Source organism: Ahaetulla prasina, chromosome 4 (genome assembly GCF_028640845.1).
Source record: "Ahaetulla prasina isolate Xishuangbanna chromosome 4, ASM2864084v1, whole genome shotgun sequence".
Lineage (NCBI taxonomy): Eukaryota > Metazoa > Chordata > Lepidosauria > Squamata > Colubridae > Ahaetulla > Ahaetulla prasina.
Window position 1 is genome coordinate 65,775,901 of NC_080542.1, and position 16,194 is coordinate 65,792,094.

The window sequence follows — 16,194 nt, forward strand, 5'->3', positions numbered from 1 at the left end:
AATTGGTTGGATGGCTACATTCTGACAATTCTCATAAACTGCTGTACAACAAACTGGAAAGTACTATTGAGTGGAGTATTTCAAGCCTCTAGCCTTGGATGAAGGGACTGAGGCAGGGGTGAAATCCAATTTTTTCCCCCCTACTGGTTCTGTGGGCATGGCTTGGTGGGCGTGACAGGGGAAGGATACAAAATCTCCATTCCTTCTCCTCCTGAGGGAAGGATATTGCAAAATCTCCATTCCCACCCCACTCTGAGGCCAGCCAGAGGTGATATTTGCTGGTTCTCTGAACTATTCAAAATTTCCGCTACCGGTTCTCCAGAGCCTGTTAGAACCTGCTGGATTTCACCCCTGGACTGAGGGGATGATTATCAGAATTGCAAATGGCTCAGAGTTTGAAAAATGAAGCACAAATCCATTCTACTTATAACACCCAGACTGGAATAATACAGTTTGCATCTTATCAAATTAAATTAAATGTAGTCAACTTGTAATAATATAGTTACTTGCCAGATATATATTCTACTGTGTACTTTATTTCAGGAAAACAGTAACATCAGGCGATTTCTACAGCTTTTGGTCTGCTGTGTTAGAAGAATCAAAATTTTCACTGAAAAATAACAACTTTTTATTGTACTTTCGCCTTTTATCAAACACAGTCAAATCTTCTATTCTTTTGTGATTAGTGGAATAAACAAAAAAAATCTATTACTTTGTTTAGAATGAATTACCTTAGTATAAAATGAATAATCTGTTTGATGGAGATTTTGAATGGCAATTATAATTACTTTCAGCAGTGGGCACTGCATCATACTCTTAACTGGTTTTCTTTCTGGTATCAGTAACCAATACTGCTACTTTTGGGGATGGGTGAGGGAGAAATACTTAGGCAATGAAGAAAAAAGAAAACCACAAAGTTCACACATGATCACAATGAATTATTAAACAATCTAATTTTGAAACTTCAGAAATACTGTTAACTCTTGCATTTTACTGTCAAACATAAATAACGGTTATAGTAGAAGACTTGCAATTCGTATTTTCAAAGCTTTTTAAAATTATTATTTGATTTACTTTTCTTGTTATGACTTTATGAGACTATAGTAAAACGCTCATATTTCATATTTAGACAGGAAAAGTCTGAACAGTATGAGTATGAGGAATAAACAGGATGAATTAGAAATTCAAGTAAATGAGGGCAGATATGATATTGTTGCCATTACGGAAACTTGATGGGATGAAACCCACAAATGGAATATACAGACCAAATAAAAAAGGAGGTGGAGTTGCACTATAAATAAGAAATCACCACATCTCTACAGAAATAGAGCACAACAATGATGAAAATTATCTTGAGTGTATTTGAGTCAATATCAAAGGGGAAAAATGACATTGCCATAGTTCTATACTGTAGGTAACCCAACCAAACAGAGGAAATAGATGAACTTTTTGGTAGTCAGCTAACTAAAGTATGTAGGAAGCACATTACAATATTAATGGGGGATACCCTGACACGGGTAAGATGCTACCAGTTCAGGCCGGTAGTAAAAAATGCTACTGGTTTGGCGAACTGGTAGTAGAAAATGTAAAAAAAAAAAAAAAAAAGTTCTGAAGATCAGCTGAGCAACGTGCAATCATCGGAACTTTTTTTTAAAAAAAAAACTTTTTAAAGCATTTACAACTATCAGTTATGGAGAACCAGTAGTAAAAAAATGCTTAAAAAGTGGGGGGGGAGTTCCGACAATCAAGCGTTGCTCAGCTGATCTTCGGAACTTTTTTTTTAATTTTTACTTTTTTTACTACCGGTACTGGTTCCTTATTGTCTATGCTTTCTAAATTTCCTACCTTGTCCCAGAAACTGCCTGCGATCTCCTTGTCCTTGAAACACAACCAAGATCTCTATTTAGAGTTATAAATCTCCTAATCTCTTCCACATTACTGTCTTTTTCTTTTTCTCTAAGGATAGACAGATTTGATTCATTTTCCATCCTGGCCATAGACGTCTTCACTATCATTGACACTGCCATTGATTTAATCATCCAAACTATTCATTCTTCTTCAGCTTTTTACCAAGCTCAGAATTAATTTTGGAGGGAAAAAAGGCATGTATGAAAGGCATGAGGTGTTCAGGAATGGACAGGCAAATGATAACATGCAAGGACCTTTTGTAAACTGATAAAACTGGTTCGTATTTGTAATATTTAAAGATAGAAAAGTATTGAGTTTACTAAGAGTTTACTCTTTTAGATCAGTGGAAGTAATTAGCTAAAGCAGAATAAATAAATATCCTTTAATTAGAAGTCCTTTAACTTTGATTTCTGAATCCTCTTCTCTCTCTTTAAAATCTGCATCAAATACATCTAATCTTGTGCCATTTTACTTTTTTCCTGCATACCTCTCAGCTGATTGGTTATCTTCCACAATTTAGGAACTATCTTCAGGAACCTATCCCTGCCTAAATCTGGAATTGTTGTCTTCTTTCTTCTCTAATACCTCTCTTCCTTTTTGCTAGATTTTCAAAAAATTTCAATTTCCTTCCTTACCCTTGTGATATTCTGTGTGTGTTCTCCTTGGCTACTACATAATTGATAAATAGAATATAAACAATAGGAACCAAACTTGAACTTTGTTCAAGTACATACAGAATACAAAATAACAGAATCAGAATTGAAAGGGACCTTGGAGGTCTTCTTGTCCAGTCCCCTGCTCAAGCAGGACAACCTATACCATTCCAGACAAATGGCAGTTCAATCTCTTCTTAAAAACCTCCAATGATGGAGCACCCACAACTTCTGGAGGCAAGCCGTTCCACTGATTAATTGTTCTCACTGTCAGGAAATTTCTCCTTAATTCTAAGTTGGTTCTTTCGTTGATAACTTTCCATCTGTTACTTCCTGACTGTTTTCAGGTGAATATAGGTTGATCCCCTCTTCTCTGTGACAACCCCTCAAATATTGAAGACTGCTATCATGTCACCTTAGTCCTTCTCTTTGTTAGACATACAAAGTTCCTGGAACTGTTTATGATATGTTTTAGCCTCCAGTTCCCTAATCATCTTTGTTGCTCTTCTCTGTACTCTTTCTGTAATCTTCACATCTTTGTATCATGGTAAATTGTTTTCTTGACTTTTTTCTTATTTTTTACATTTAGAAATAAACTTTTATTATTATTTTGACATTTGTTGCAAGTCTTAGTTCATTCTGAGTTTTAGCTTTCCTGACTTTATCTTTTAAGATTTTCATCCTATAATCCTTCCCAAGCTCTCTCAAGGTCTGTTGAAATTAATTCTCTTAAAGTCTAAGACACTAGTTTGACTTTGTTCTGCTCCTTTTGTCTATATTATGTTGAATTCTAATATGACATGGTCACTCTACCTCAAAGTTCCTTCATCCGCAATCCCTTCTCTCATTTCATCTCAGTTAGTAAAATTAAGTCCAGTGTAGCTGATCTTCTAATTTCCTTCTCTATCTTTTGAGAGACAAAGTTGTTTGCTAGATTTGTAAGAAACCTGTTGATCTTCTAGAAATGGAAGGATACTTTGATTCCTACACTGGACCAAAAGTTGATAAAGTTAGCAGAGATAACAAAATTGAGTGGTCTGATTGAAAAAGAATAAAATTAATTTTGTTTCTATTTGGAAACTGCTTTTGGACTTTATGCTTGAGGTGGAAAAAAATGAAACTTTGATTCTGGACTTTGCTGCTTAAATAGGTTTGTTGTTATAGATATTTTTCCATCTGTGAGTGATCTATCACCATCAGTCAATCTCTAAAGGTTCATTTTCTGTTTTAATTAATTGTTTCTTACTAGGTTCAGTTTGGTTGCAGTCTTCTTTCTTTTCTTTTTTTTTATTCAAAAAGTTTTACAAAAAAATTTTTCCCCCAGCCCCCCTCCCCTCTCCCTTCACAAACCCCCCTCCCCCCTTCCCCCTGACTTCCCGGAACAAACACAAGGTATAGTTAAAAATAAAATAAACATATACTAAAAAAAAAATTTTTCCCCCAAAACTATTATACCAATTTTCCCCCTCTAACTCTGACTTCCTCCTTACATAACCAAAATCCTTCAAAAATAAAAAATAAAAAATTAACAATTAACAGTAATAAAATATATAAATCAATAAAACAAATTAATCCTAAAGTATTTAAAACCAGCTAATACATAAAAATCCAATCCAATTCAGAAACCATATAATTTCCCCCCCAAATCTTTCTTACGTAAGACCTTTCAAAAATATTCTATTTACAATTCAATACAACACATTATATAATTTCAATACAAGAAATTACAGTATCTATTCAACTTTAGTCCTTCCTCGTCAAAATCCAATATAAATCCAAATATTTAGTCTTTTATGATTGATGTGAAACATATAATCAACCCATTTCTTCCAGATCTTTAATCTTTCAGGAACGCTAATATTTTTGTCTGTTAATATTTAAAAAAAAACTTCTTTCCAGAATAATACTTTTATCTCTTGCCATTTTTTTTGATGCATTAGTCTCTGTCTTTCCTTCATTACTCCTTTTAAAAAGTCAATCACAATATTTCCTAATAGTTCCTTATGTCCAACAATCCACAAGTTACTGCCATATATTCCATCAATCCGGAAAGAAAACTCTTGAAAAGCATTAATCCTGTGAATTTATCCAGTTCGGGGGGCAGCCTCTTGTAACACAGATTTAGGCATTTCATCTAAACGTTTTGGAAAAAATCTCTGTACATCATTTTGTTTATTCATAACCATATCTTCATTTTTATCTATTTTTGCTTGCGCCTCGATTCCATATTCCAAGTACTGATTACACTGGTTAATTTCCTCCAAGCTCTCATCCAAAACATCCCCATTTTTTATCAATTCGTATTTTTGAATAATTAAATACATTCTTTCTGTATAATCCTGTATAAAGTCACGAATCCATTCTTCTAAAAGAACCTCCATGGCAAAGTTCTTGCTGAGAATCCCCTTATGAAATACTTAAACAAACTAATATAATCCAACAGTCCACAGTCCAGCACAATAAGATAAAATCTCCATTCAGTTTCACTTTCTCAGCAAGTAAACGCGATTTTTCCTTTAAGTATTCACAAATAGTGTTTCCTAGCTTCTTAGCTTCTTAGTTATGCAGCTTGCTCCTTTCCACTTTACTTCGCTGTACTTTCACTTCCTCTAAAACACCATTTTAAACAGTCAGTTAAAGCAAGGGGAAAAAAAGTTTCTCTTTTTAAAAGGTGGAAGTCAGGAAATCAAAAATACTTGCAATCCAATAATTGTTCACTCGTGCTTCTTCCGTCTGCATGTAGGAATCCACAAAAAGAAATCAATAGAGCAGAGGTGGACACCTTCCTCTTTTCCTGCTTTTGCAGGAGCACACTGAATACTGGAGATTAAAGGAGGATTCAATGGGATTCAACCTTTCGGGACTTTGCATAACAAAAACAAAGCCCCTAGGGGAATCTACCACTCTCCCCCCTGCTCTTTCTCTCTCTTTCAACCAGAGGGAGAAATTGAAGCCGGGAACAGCTGTTTTTCGCTGTTTTCACCGGCTTTTACGATATCCAGTGCGGAGTGCCTTAAATTAGGCACCCAGCGAGAAAGGTGGGGCCAACTGGAAGTCCGCAGTCTTCTTTCTTTAATTGTGGTTTCCCATTTTATTGTTTGAATCTAGACGTGTCTCTAGATTATTTGCTTTTTCCTCTTTTGTTTGTTTCTTACTATGCTCAGATCGAATACAGCCGTTTTTTGTGGGGAGGGGAGTTTCTAGACTGTTTATGCAGATTCTGTGAACATCCTTGTTGAACATACAGATGACATAATCCTAATTAGTAGCTAATAATATGCACTTCATTTATTCTAGTATTTCTAAAAATGAATTGTCATTTCATTGTTAAAAAGAACATTTTTGCACAATATATAATTAATGGGAAATTCAATATTACAGGTATCTTCATATTTAAGAAGAATGAGTTCTTGTGGCTGAGATCTTTTGTAAACACATTGCTCTAATTTGACTCATTCGAATAAACTACTATAATAGAGGATAGCTGGGGATTAATCTAACCCGATATTTCAAATTATACTGTGTTATATTCCAAGTTTTAGTTTAAATAAATAGATATATTTTCTGTTTCTGCAGAATCTCGAATTTTGTGGCATTTATGTATGATCTGCCTATAGAAAATGGTGGAATTGAGTTTTTCCCTTTAATTTAATCCTCAAATGTGAAAACAAATTAGAGGTTTAACAGCCATTTCACATAAAGGTTTAACAACCATTATACTCACAAAACCATGCACTCAGTAGGAAGTTAAAACCTACCATGTTTTTCACAGTCACTGTGCATATATTAACTATACAAGTGTCTAAAGTGCAGAATTAAAATATGTGTGAAATGGCCCTAAGTGTGTTGATTGTGCATGTCTCTTAGTATACATATTCATTATCTGTTTGTTTGTTTTTCTCATTTAAAGATGTTAAGCAGTACATATTCAAGAAGTGTAGTTGTAAATTGCTACAGTATTGTGGTGAGCAATAGTCATGCACATTATGAAATATTACAGTGTTCTTATAGACATTGGCAGAGCTACATTAAGCTCATTATCAATACCATGATGTTATTTCATTCTTGCAACTCTAAAAAAAATTAAATAAAATCACTTTTAGTATTTGATTGTTCTTTTCTCCCTAGACCACCTTTATCCATTTGCATTTGAAAGTTAAAGCTATTATTCCAACAGCAGTGTTAAACAATGCAACCATCTTTATATAATAATAATAATAATAATAATAATAATAATAATAATAATAATAATAATAATAATAATAATAATAATAATTTAATTTTTATACCACCCTTCTTCCGAAGGACTCAGGGCGGTGAACAGCCAAGTAAAACCATACAATATATTACAATAAAAACTATTTAAAAAACTTATTCCATATGGCCTAAATTTAAATATAAAATACATAATATAAAAATAAACCCCATTTAAAACGAATTAAAACCCCCTATTAAGCCAGTCCTGCTCGGAAGAATAGGTATGTTTTCAGCTCGCGGCGAAAAGTCCGGAGGTCAGGAAGTTGTCAAAGTCCTGGGGGAAGCTCATTCCAGAGGGTAGGTGCCCCCACCGAGAAGGCTCTCCCCCTGGGGGTCGCCAGCCGACACTGTTTGGCTGACGGCACCCTGAGGAGACCCTCTCTATGGGAGCGTACCGGTCGGTGGGAGGCATGTGGTAGCAGAAGGCGGTCCCGAAGATATCCCGGTCCTATGCCATGGAGCGCTTTAAACGTGATAACCAAGACCTTGAAGTGCACCCGTAAGACCACAGGTAGCCAATGCAGTCTGCGCAGGATTGGTGTTATATGGGAGCCATGAGTGGCTCCCTCTATCACCCGTGCAGCTGCATTCTGGACCAACTGAAGCCTCCGGGTGCTCCCCAAGGGGAGCCCCATGTAGAGAGCATTGCAGTAGTCCAGGCGAGAAGTGACAAGGGCGTGAGTGACCGTGCATAAGGCATCCCGGTCTAGAAAGGGGCACAACTGCCGGACCAGGCGAACCTGGTAAAAAGCTCTCCTGGAGACGGTCGCCAAATGATCTTCAAAAGACAACCGTCCGTTCAGGAGAACACCCAGATTGCACACCCTCTCCATTGGAACCAATGATTTGCCCCCAACAGTCAGCCGCGGTTGCAGCTGGCTGTACTGGGATGCCGGCATCCACAGCCACTCAGTCTTGGAGGGGTTGAGCTTGAGCCTGTTTCTCCCCATCCAGACCCGCACGGCCTCCAAACACCGAGACAACACTTCGACAGCTTCATTGGGGTGGTCAGGGGTGGAAATGTACAGCTGGGTGTCATCCGCGTACAGTTGATAACTCACCCCCAAACCACTGATGACCTCACCCAGCGGCTTCATATAGATGTTGAACAGGAGAGACGAGAGAACCGACCCCTGTGGCACCCCGCAAAGGAGGCGCCTCGAGGTCGATCTCTGCCCCCCTGCCAACATTGTCTGCAATCGGTCGGAGAGATAGGACGAGAACCACCGAAACACAGTGCCTCCCACTCCTAAACTCCCCAACCGTCGCAGCAGGTTACCATGGTCGATGGTATCGAAAGCTGCTGAGAGATCTAGGAGAACCAGGGCAGAGGAATAACTCCTATCCCGGGCCCTCCAGAGGTCATCCACCAACGCGACCAAAGCTGTCTCCATGCTGTACCCGGGTCGGAAACTGGACTGGAACGGGTCTAGATAGACAGATTCCTCCAGGTACTGGGGTAACTGATGTGCCACTACACTCTCAACAACCTTCGCCACAAAGCGAAGGTTGGAGACTGGACGATAGTTACCCAAAACAGCTGGGTCCAGGGAGGGCTTCTTGAGGAGGGGCCTCACCACCGCCTCTTTCAAGGCGGTGGGAACAACACCCTCCCCCAAGGAAGCGTTGACAATTCCCTGGAGCCAGCCTCGTGTAACCTCCCGGGTGGCCAGCACCAACCAGGAGGGACACGGGTCCAATAAACATGTGGTGGCATTCATCCGTCCCAGCAACCTGTCCATGTCCTCGGGAGCCACAAGATCAAACTCCTCCTAGATGGTCTCAACAAGACTAGCCTCCATCATCTCGATTACCCAATTTTGGTCCAGACTGTCCCGAAGCTGAGCGATTTTGTCAAACAGATACCTGCTGAGATCCTCAGCACAACCCTGTAAGGGATCATCGCATCCCACCTGGTGAAGGAGGGAGCGAGTCACCCTAAACAGGGAGGCTGGGCGGTTCTCTGCTGACGCAATGAGGGTAGAAACATAGGCCCGCTTGGCCTCCCTCAATGCCACTAGATAGGTCTGGGTGAAAGATCTAACTAGTGTACGGTCAGCTTCAGAACGGCTGGACCTCCAAGCGCTCTCTAGGCATCTTCTCTGGCGCTTCATCTCCCTCAGCTCCTCGGAAAACCAAGGAGCTGGTTGAGACCTATGCCGGGTCAGAGGCCGTAAGGAAACGACACGGTCCAAAGCTCCCACCGCGGCCTGTTCCCAGGCCGCAACAAGCTATTCAGCCGAGCCGTGGGCCAGATCGGCAGGGAACGGCCCAAGCTCCATCAGGAACCTCTCCGGGTCCATCAGTTGCCTGGGACGGAACCAACGCGTTGGTCCCGTCTCTCTGTGGTGTTGAGCAGTGGTCCGAAAGTCCAGACGAAGGAGAGAGTGATCTGACCATGACAAAGGTTCAGTGACTAATTCTCGTACTTCCAGTTCACTCAACCACTGTCCAAAGACAAAAATCAGATCCAGTGTGTTTCCCCCAACGTGGGTGGGGCCGTCAACTAATTGGGTCAGGTCTATGGCCATCATGGAGGCCATGAACTCCCAAGCCGCTGTTGACGACGTACCGGCTGATGGCAGGTTGAAGTCCCCCACGACCATAAGCCTAGGGCTATCAACCGCCATCCCGGCTATCATCTCCAGCAACTCGGGCAGGGCTGTTTTCACACAGCAAGGAGCCAGGTACGCGATCAACAAGCCCACCTGCACCCTACAACCCCACTTCACGTAAAGGGATTCACAACCGGCTATCTGAGGTACAGTGGCCTCCATCGGCTCTAGACTCTCTTTAATAACCACCGCCACCCCTCCACCCCTACCTTGGGCCCTCGGCTGATGAAATGCCCAGAAACCCGGTGGGCACATATCCACCAGGGGCATCCCTCCTTCAATGCCCAACCAAGTCTCCAAAATGCCTATAAGGTCCGCAGCACCCCCCTGTATAAGATCATAAATCAGGGGGGCTTTATTTACTACGGACCTGGCATTGCATAACATCAGCTGAAGGTCCAAGCCCTGAGGAGACTGGCCACTCGGGGAACGGGAAAAGTCTGAGGGGCCGGAGCGCACAATCGCTTTTAAACAGCGAGTGCGCACCCCCTGAACATGATACGGCCCCCCACTTCCGCCATATCTGCCTCTCCCACTTACCGTACTGATGGAACAGCCCTCTGGAATTGGAACGAGAAGCTTCCCCTTTATCTCCGGACCTGATGAAATATCGCCGTGAGCAATCGCTAGAACTGGCTTCCTCCCCAACGGGTTCCCCCCGATACCCGTTTTTACCCTCTCATCCCTTAAAAATTGTTTTTCTAAAAAATCCCATAGGTTCTTTTTCAACGCATGCCATCTCTCTGGGTCCCAAAACCCGTCATTGAGATAGGCCCTTGATAACATGGAGGGCCATTTTCACGAAGCAGAGGACCCTCACAGATGATGGAGTTCAGCCGAAGAATAAATCATATCTCGAATCAGGCATAAATGGCGCATAGATGAAAATGTGTCTCTTATCCGTAGAAGATGGTAAAGCAGTCATATTTGGGTCGATGACATAAGACCCAGAGATGGTAAAAACGATGGGCATTCTCTCATGGAGTCCTCTTTCCAGATGTTAAAATAGTCGGTGCCAGCATCCTCCCCCTATAAACACCACATGCCCGAAAGGGTATGCAGGAGAGGAGGGGGAGGAACCAAGGATAGGGCTGATCTTAACCTGGACTAGCCAAAAAGCTAACCCGAAGCCCACGCATGATCTTATAGCGATCCTAATAGGTAGCCCCAGCTACCCCCATCCACACTCCAGAATTCCAAAGGGGGGGGAGACTAGCTCCAGAATCTAAACTCCCCAAGTCAGAGTCCTGAGTCTGGAGGGGGGGAAAGAAAGGAACATCCACGGAGAAATAAATAGTCCATCGCCAAATCACAGCAAAAACGACCCAGCCCGAGGCAGTCCATCCAGTCCAGAAAATGTCCAAGGAAAGGGGAACGAGAAGGAAAGAGTCTACTGCCGTTTCCACCGCTGGAAAGGCTCCAACGCCATTCAGATCCACAACAGACGTCCTCGCCATCATCGTCGCGGCCACGGCCATGCCCCCCCCACAACGATCCCCGTGCCATAAAGGACCTTGCTGGGGCTCCACGATGTATTTCCGCCGTTCCGAGCGAAGAGTAGAGGCTGGGTGAAACCCTCGTTGCTACCATCGCTGCCGTCAAACCCCCCCCCCGCAGCAAAAAGATCAAAACCAAGCTGCTGGGAGAGTAGGCCGGAGTAGGCCGATGTAGGCCCGAACGCCAGCCGGGAGAATAGGCCGGGGTAGGCCGGAACGCCGCCCCACCCCGCACAAAGATGGCCGCCTCCATTTCGCTGCCGTTCGGCTCCTGGCTCGATGCTCGGCAGCCACGGAACTCTCAGGGGCGAAAAACCCCTCTCGTGGCTGCCGGGATGATCTACCACCCGGCCAGGAAACCCAGGCAGCCCAGGATGTCCGCAGGCTGCATCTACAGACGGAGACAATGCAGCCTTGCCGTTCTGAGAGCCGGTTAGTCATCCATCTTGGACATGCGCAGAACCTAAACCATTTTATATAATATTTTATTTTATATTTTATTATATATATATAATATATTTATCTGTTAAATAATAACAAGTCTGCACTTTGTTCCATAGTTTGTAGAAGTTACTGATTCCCCTTTGCTTGTCATATAATTGCTTTACAGATAACTGAAAACATCTTTCTGTGGGTTGTGTTGGCGTGAATCATTAATTTACAAAGATCAGTGCTTTGTAAATTATTTTTTTAAATAACTAAGTACAGAATGATTGAAATGCTGAGAGTAAATATATAGCAGATAACTTGAAATGTCTGTTAATATAAAACGAAGATTTTAATTGCCCTTGATGAATGATGCTTAACTGCTTCCAAATTTATGCCTAGTCCTTTCAAAATGATCTCAAAAAAATTAATGGAAGAATTATGTTTTATATAAGTGCAGAGTGCAGAGGTTTCAAGAGTATTTGAAATATGCTTCAACTAGCAAGGATTAATAATTTAAATATATATTAAATACAGAAATGAAAATCTTCATGGCAGAATGTTTAAGTAGTAGAACACTGAACAATGTAAAAGGATCATGAAACTGTTAAAACATTTTGGCAAAGTGTTATTTTTTCTATTCTGAAAAAGAGAGAAATTCTTACTGCTTTATATGGCTGTGTATTTTTAAAAATCTATTAACAAATTACAAGTGATTTTTATTTGTACATGTATCTACTAATTAACTACAACCACAATCCTCGCATACTAAGTTACAGTTACTGAAATCTTAATCTTAAAAATAAATTTGGCCAATATAAACAAGTGTTCAGGGACGGGGCAATAAGAAAAGGGATTCAATTTCAAGAAATGAACACAGTATGGTTAATGTCATGCAAAAATACCTAGATACTTTAAGAGTTAGTTACTACTTTCTTGTCTAAAATAGTATTGATATTAATGTATTTATTTGTAAATTTGAGGCATCTAATAACTAAAACAAAATTGTAGTTTAAAAATAATAAACACGTTATAATTTACAAAAAAGAGTGGCATGGGGATATATTGTTCTTTCAAGGCAGAAAGTTGGGAATGTTAGTTTGGAAAGAATTTAGAAGAAAGTCCAATAGAAAGCCCAAGTAGAAAAAAGGGTTTGGAAAGAAACTCTTGCAGCTCTAAATGCCTAGATCTATTTATATGGGGCATACTTAGATTCTAAACTATTTAGTTCTTAAATAGTTGACACATATGTGCCTAGAAAACAGTTTACAACTAATGCAGATATTTTTTAGCAAGCGGATAATTTAATCACAGTATTCAGTCTACCCTAATGGATGTTGCAAACCATTTTCAAAAGTAAACTCACGTATAGGGTCTTAAACTGTCAAACAAGATACAACAATGAAGTTATATTTAATGGTAGTTAAATTCAACTTATCAGTAATAGGATCAATCGGATACTATGTAAAAAATGAAAATATTAGAAGTTCACATGTTACAAAATAATATTTGCATGTAAATAAATTTGTTATTTATGATGACAGCTTTTTGACAACAGCATCCTTTTTTTCCAGCGGTTCTGAGAGTATGTGCTGATGGAGGTGCTAATCATTTGCACTGTATCACCAATGGAAACCGTGACAGGTACACTTATAATAAAATGTTCTAATAATTTTGCATATTTTAGCTTCACAAAGCATGTTGATTAAATTTTTAAAAATTGCATTATCTGGTTTCTAAGTGATACCAGGCTACTGGTATTTCATAAAAACATATGGGATTATTTATGAAGTACCTTGAGGTCATTGTGTTTTCCCATTTCTATTAGAAAAAATATTGATGTGAAACCATGGGCTGTAGAAACACAAATAATAATGTCACAAAATAGAAATCTTTACAATTCAACATAGAAATGTCATTTTTATATTGAAGCCCTGTGATTCAAATTTTAATATGAAATTTCTTCACCTTATTCTATTAATTGAATCTAATAGATACTAAGAAGTGAGACTTGGAAATGGTGGTTTAATATAAGGATGATAATGCATGCTATAATAAAAAGCATACATCGGAGCACAAATATTACTGATTGCTTTTGAAGAAGCTTTTTCATCTTTAAGCGTTGGGAAAGGTGATGACTCTCCTGGTTGCTTCCCAGATATCTCTTCAGATGTCAGTTCAGGGTAGGATGACCCAGTTCCTAGTAGGTCAGAAGGGGAGTTGATCAGTGGCTCCAAGCAGCAGTCTGAGAGTGATTTGGCTGAAGCACAGCTGCAGCAGGACAGCCTTGAGGCATCAGATGGAGAAAGCATGCAGCTATAGTTTGTCAGGGATAAAGAAGAGGAACTGCCTTCTGTATCTGATCCAAGAACACACCGGGCAGAGAAAAGGCAGGAGCAAGATTACTCATGAGGAGAAAGCCTTCTTGATGAGCTGCACAAGAAGCTGGCTCTTTAGCATAGTAAACAGATGGAAGTAGAGGTGGTATTTAGCAGGTTCTGACGAGTTCTGGAGACTGGTAGAGGAAATTTTGTAGAACTGGTAAATACAACCTCTGACTGGCCCTCCCCATCTATTCTCTGCCTCCTGAGTCCCAACTGATCAGTAGGAAATAGGGATTTTGCAGTATCCTTCCCCTGGAGTGGGGAGGGAATGGAGATTTTACAGTATACTTTCCCTGGAGTGGAGTGGGAATGGAGATTTACAGTATCCTTCCCCTGCCACGACCACCAGGCCATGCCCCCCAAGCGACGCCCACACAACCGGTAGTAAAAAATTTGAATCCCACCACTGGATGAAGGCGATTCTAGGAGCAACATGTTCATTTCCTAGCTGTGCATTTTCTGGTCACTGTATTCCTGCTTTACTTTGGACTGATACGCTGCCTTGATTTGGATTATGCCTTGTGAATTTTGGATTTTTTTTGCCTTGTGAACCCAAAAGTGCTTTATCAAGAGGCAACTGGACTTTCTGGTTTTTCTTTGAAGATGTTTTGTTTCTCATCTATTAGCTGACTGGATGATGGGGAATGGAAAGATTTATATTACTTGCAGACAGCTAGTCACTTGCATTTTATTAGCGAGTCATTAAGGCCACCTGGAGCTTTATTCATGTCATCAGGGTCACCTGAGTGGTGCCAATGGGTTCTTAGGATTATTGAAAGGACTATGTTGTAGACCCTGATGACACGGATATACCTCAGGAATGTATGCCAAAATTATGTCACTTTGGCATGGTCGTGTGGAGGACAATCCAATACCTAAACACTCCAATAATGAGGACTATATTTTGCTCAGGAGAAGTTAATACTCCTCTATTTTTTTAAAATCACATCTATAAACAGTATAAAGATATTGATACAAAGTCCAATAAAAGGCTTACAAGACAGATACCATTCAACATGCTACTGAAGAAGGCTTCAGTCTTCAAAGTACTATCAATGTTAATTATATGGGTAGATTAAAGTCTTCAGCCTATCTACTCCTTTTCATAAAAAGTAAAATTCAAGAATTGAAAAAATTACAGTGGGAAAATGGCAGCAAGAAGCATGAGCATGGAAAAAATAGACACAATGAAAAATGAAATTAATCAACAAGAAATTGACATCAGAAACATTAATTAATTGAAATGGATTAGAATTGCATATTTTCAGTCAGACATTCATAATGTTTCCTACTTAGATCTCAAAAATAAAGGAGTGGTTCTACCTCTACCCTGCAGCTCACCTCTTCTTCTTCTCCCGAAGAGGGGTTTTTTCGAACCGCTGGACGGCAGATTTAAGCTGTCCTAGCGATTCCACATAATCCAGAGGTTGGTGATCGTAAAGGGGTTTGAAGGGTTAAGTTCCCTCCAGCAACCCGAACCAATCACCACGACCAAACGCCGAGATTTATTTTGGACAATAAAGGATTATACCGGACAGAACGAAAGTGGGAGAACTTTATGCAAGTAGCCAAGCCAATTCCCCGTTACTTTGTAACAAGCTTGAAAATAGCAAGAAAATGGAGGCGAATTGTTAATAAGCTAACGAGTAGAAAGCGAAAGTGATACTTTTATTGCTTGCTGTCTGCTGCTGGTAAATTGCATGTTATTTGCTACTTTAACTCTTTGCTGCCTGCTGATAGATTTTAGGGGAGATTTTTAAATATTGCTTTAAAAGACTGTGTTTCTTAGAGGTTAAGAAGATTTAAAGTGAATATTAAGTTGGAAATAAATAAATAAATAAATAATTTTATAGAAGATGGCAGCCAAACAATTAAAGTCTACTGTAAATATGAGTAAATTTAGGAAATATTTTGTATTAGATATATTTCTGAAGGACAGGGGAATTGAGAGTGTGATTATGTGTGGAGTGACTAGAGATTATAATTTAGGAATTATTTTGGATACCCTGCATTTTGTTCTGGGAAGTCGGGGTGGGGGGTAAGGGGGAGGGGAATTGGGGGGTTGAGGGTAGAGATGGAGTGATGGTTAATGTACAGGGATTATTGAAGATTTGTTTTCTGAAATTATATTTATTCATCTTATTGAAGATGTATAAATATAATTAATGTAGGGTCGGGTGTGCCCAGTTACCATTTTAGAACGGTGGGGAGGGAGAAAAGAGGAGAGAGTAGGAGGTAGGAAAGAGGAGAAGAGGAAGGAAGAGGGGTAGAAGAGGGAGAAGGAAGGTGTAGGGTGGAGGGAGGAGAGGATGTAGATAAGAGAAGGAGAGGAAGATTTGGAAAGTAAAAGAAGGTAGAAGAGGGAAGAGTGTTAAAAAGGGGGGTGGTGACTGGGCAAGCCCGACTAATTGTATATAACTGTACATTGGATGAGCTGTTTGATATGATTGTAAAA

At 40.1% G+C, this 16,194-nt stretch overlaps 1 protein-coding gene across 9 annotated transcripts in view; it reads left to right on the plus strand.

The window, feature by feature from the left end:
- The window catches only part of TPK1 (thiamin pyrophosphokinase 1), a 465,917-nt gene that overhangs the window by 263,296 nt on the left and 186,427 nt on the right, over positions 1-16,194 (plus strand). For all 9 annotated transcript variants that reach the window (XM_058179856.1, XM_058179862.1, XM_058179855.1 and 6 more), the window contains one exon: positions 12,930-12,999. In XM_058179856.1, the coding sequence (XP_058035839.1) occupies positions 12,930-12,999 (70 nt within the window). The remainder of the gene's footprint in view (positions 1-12,929; positions 13,000-16,194) is intronic.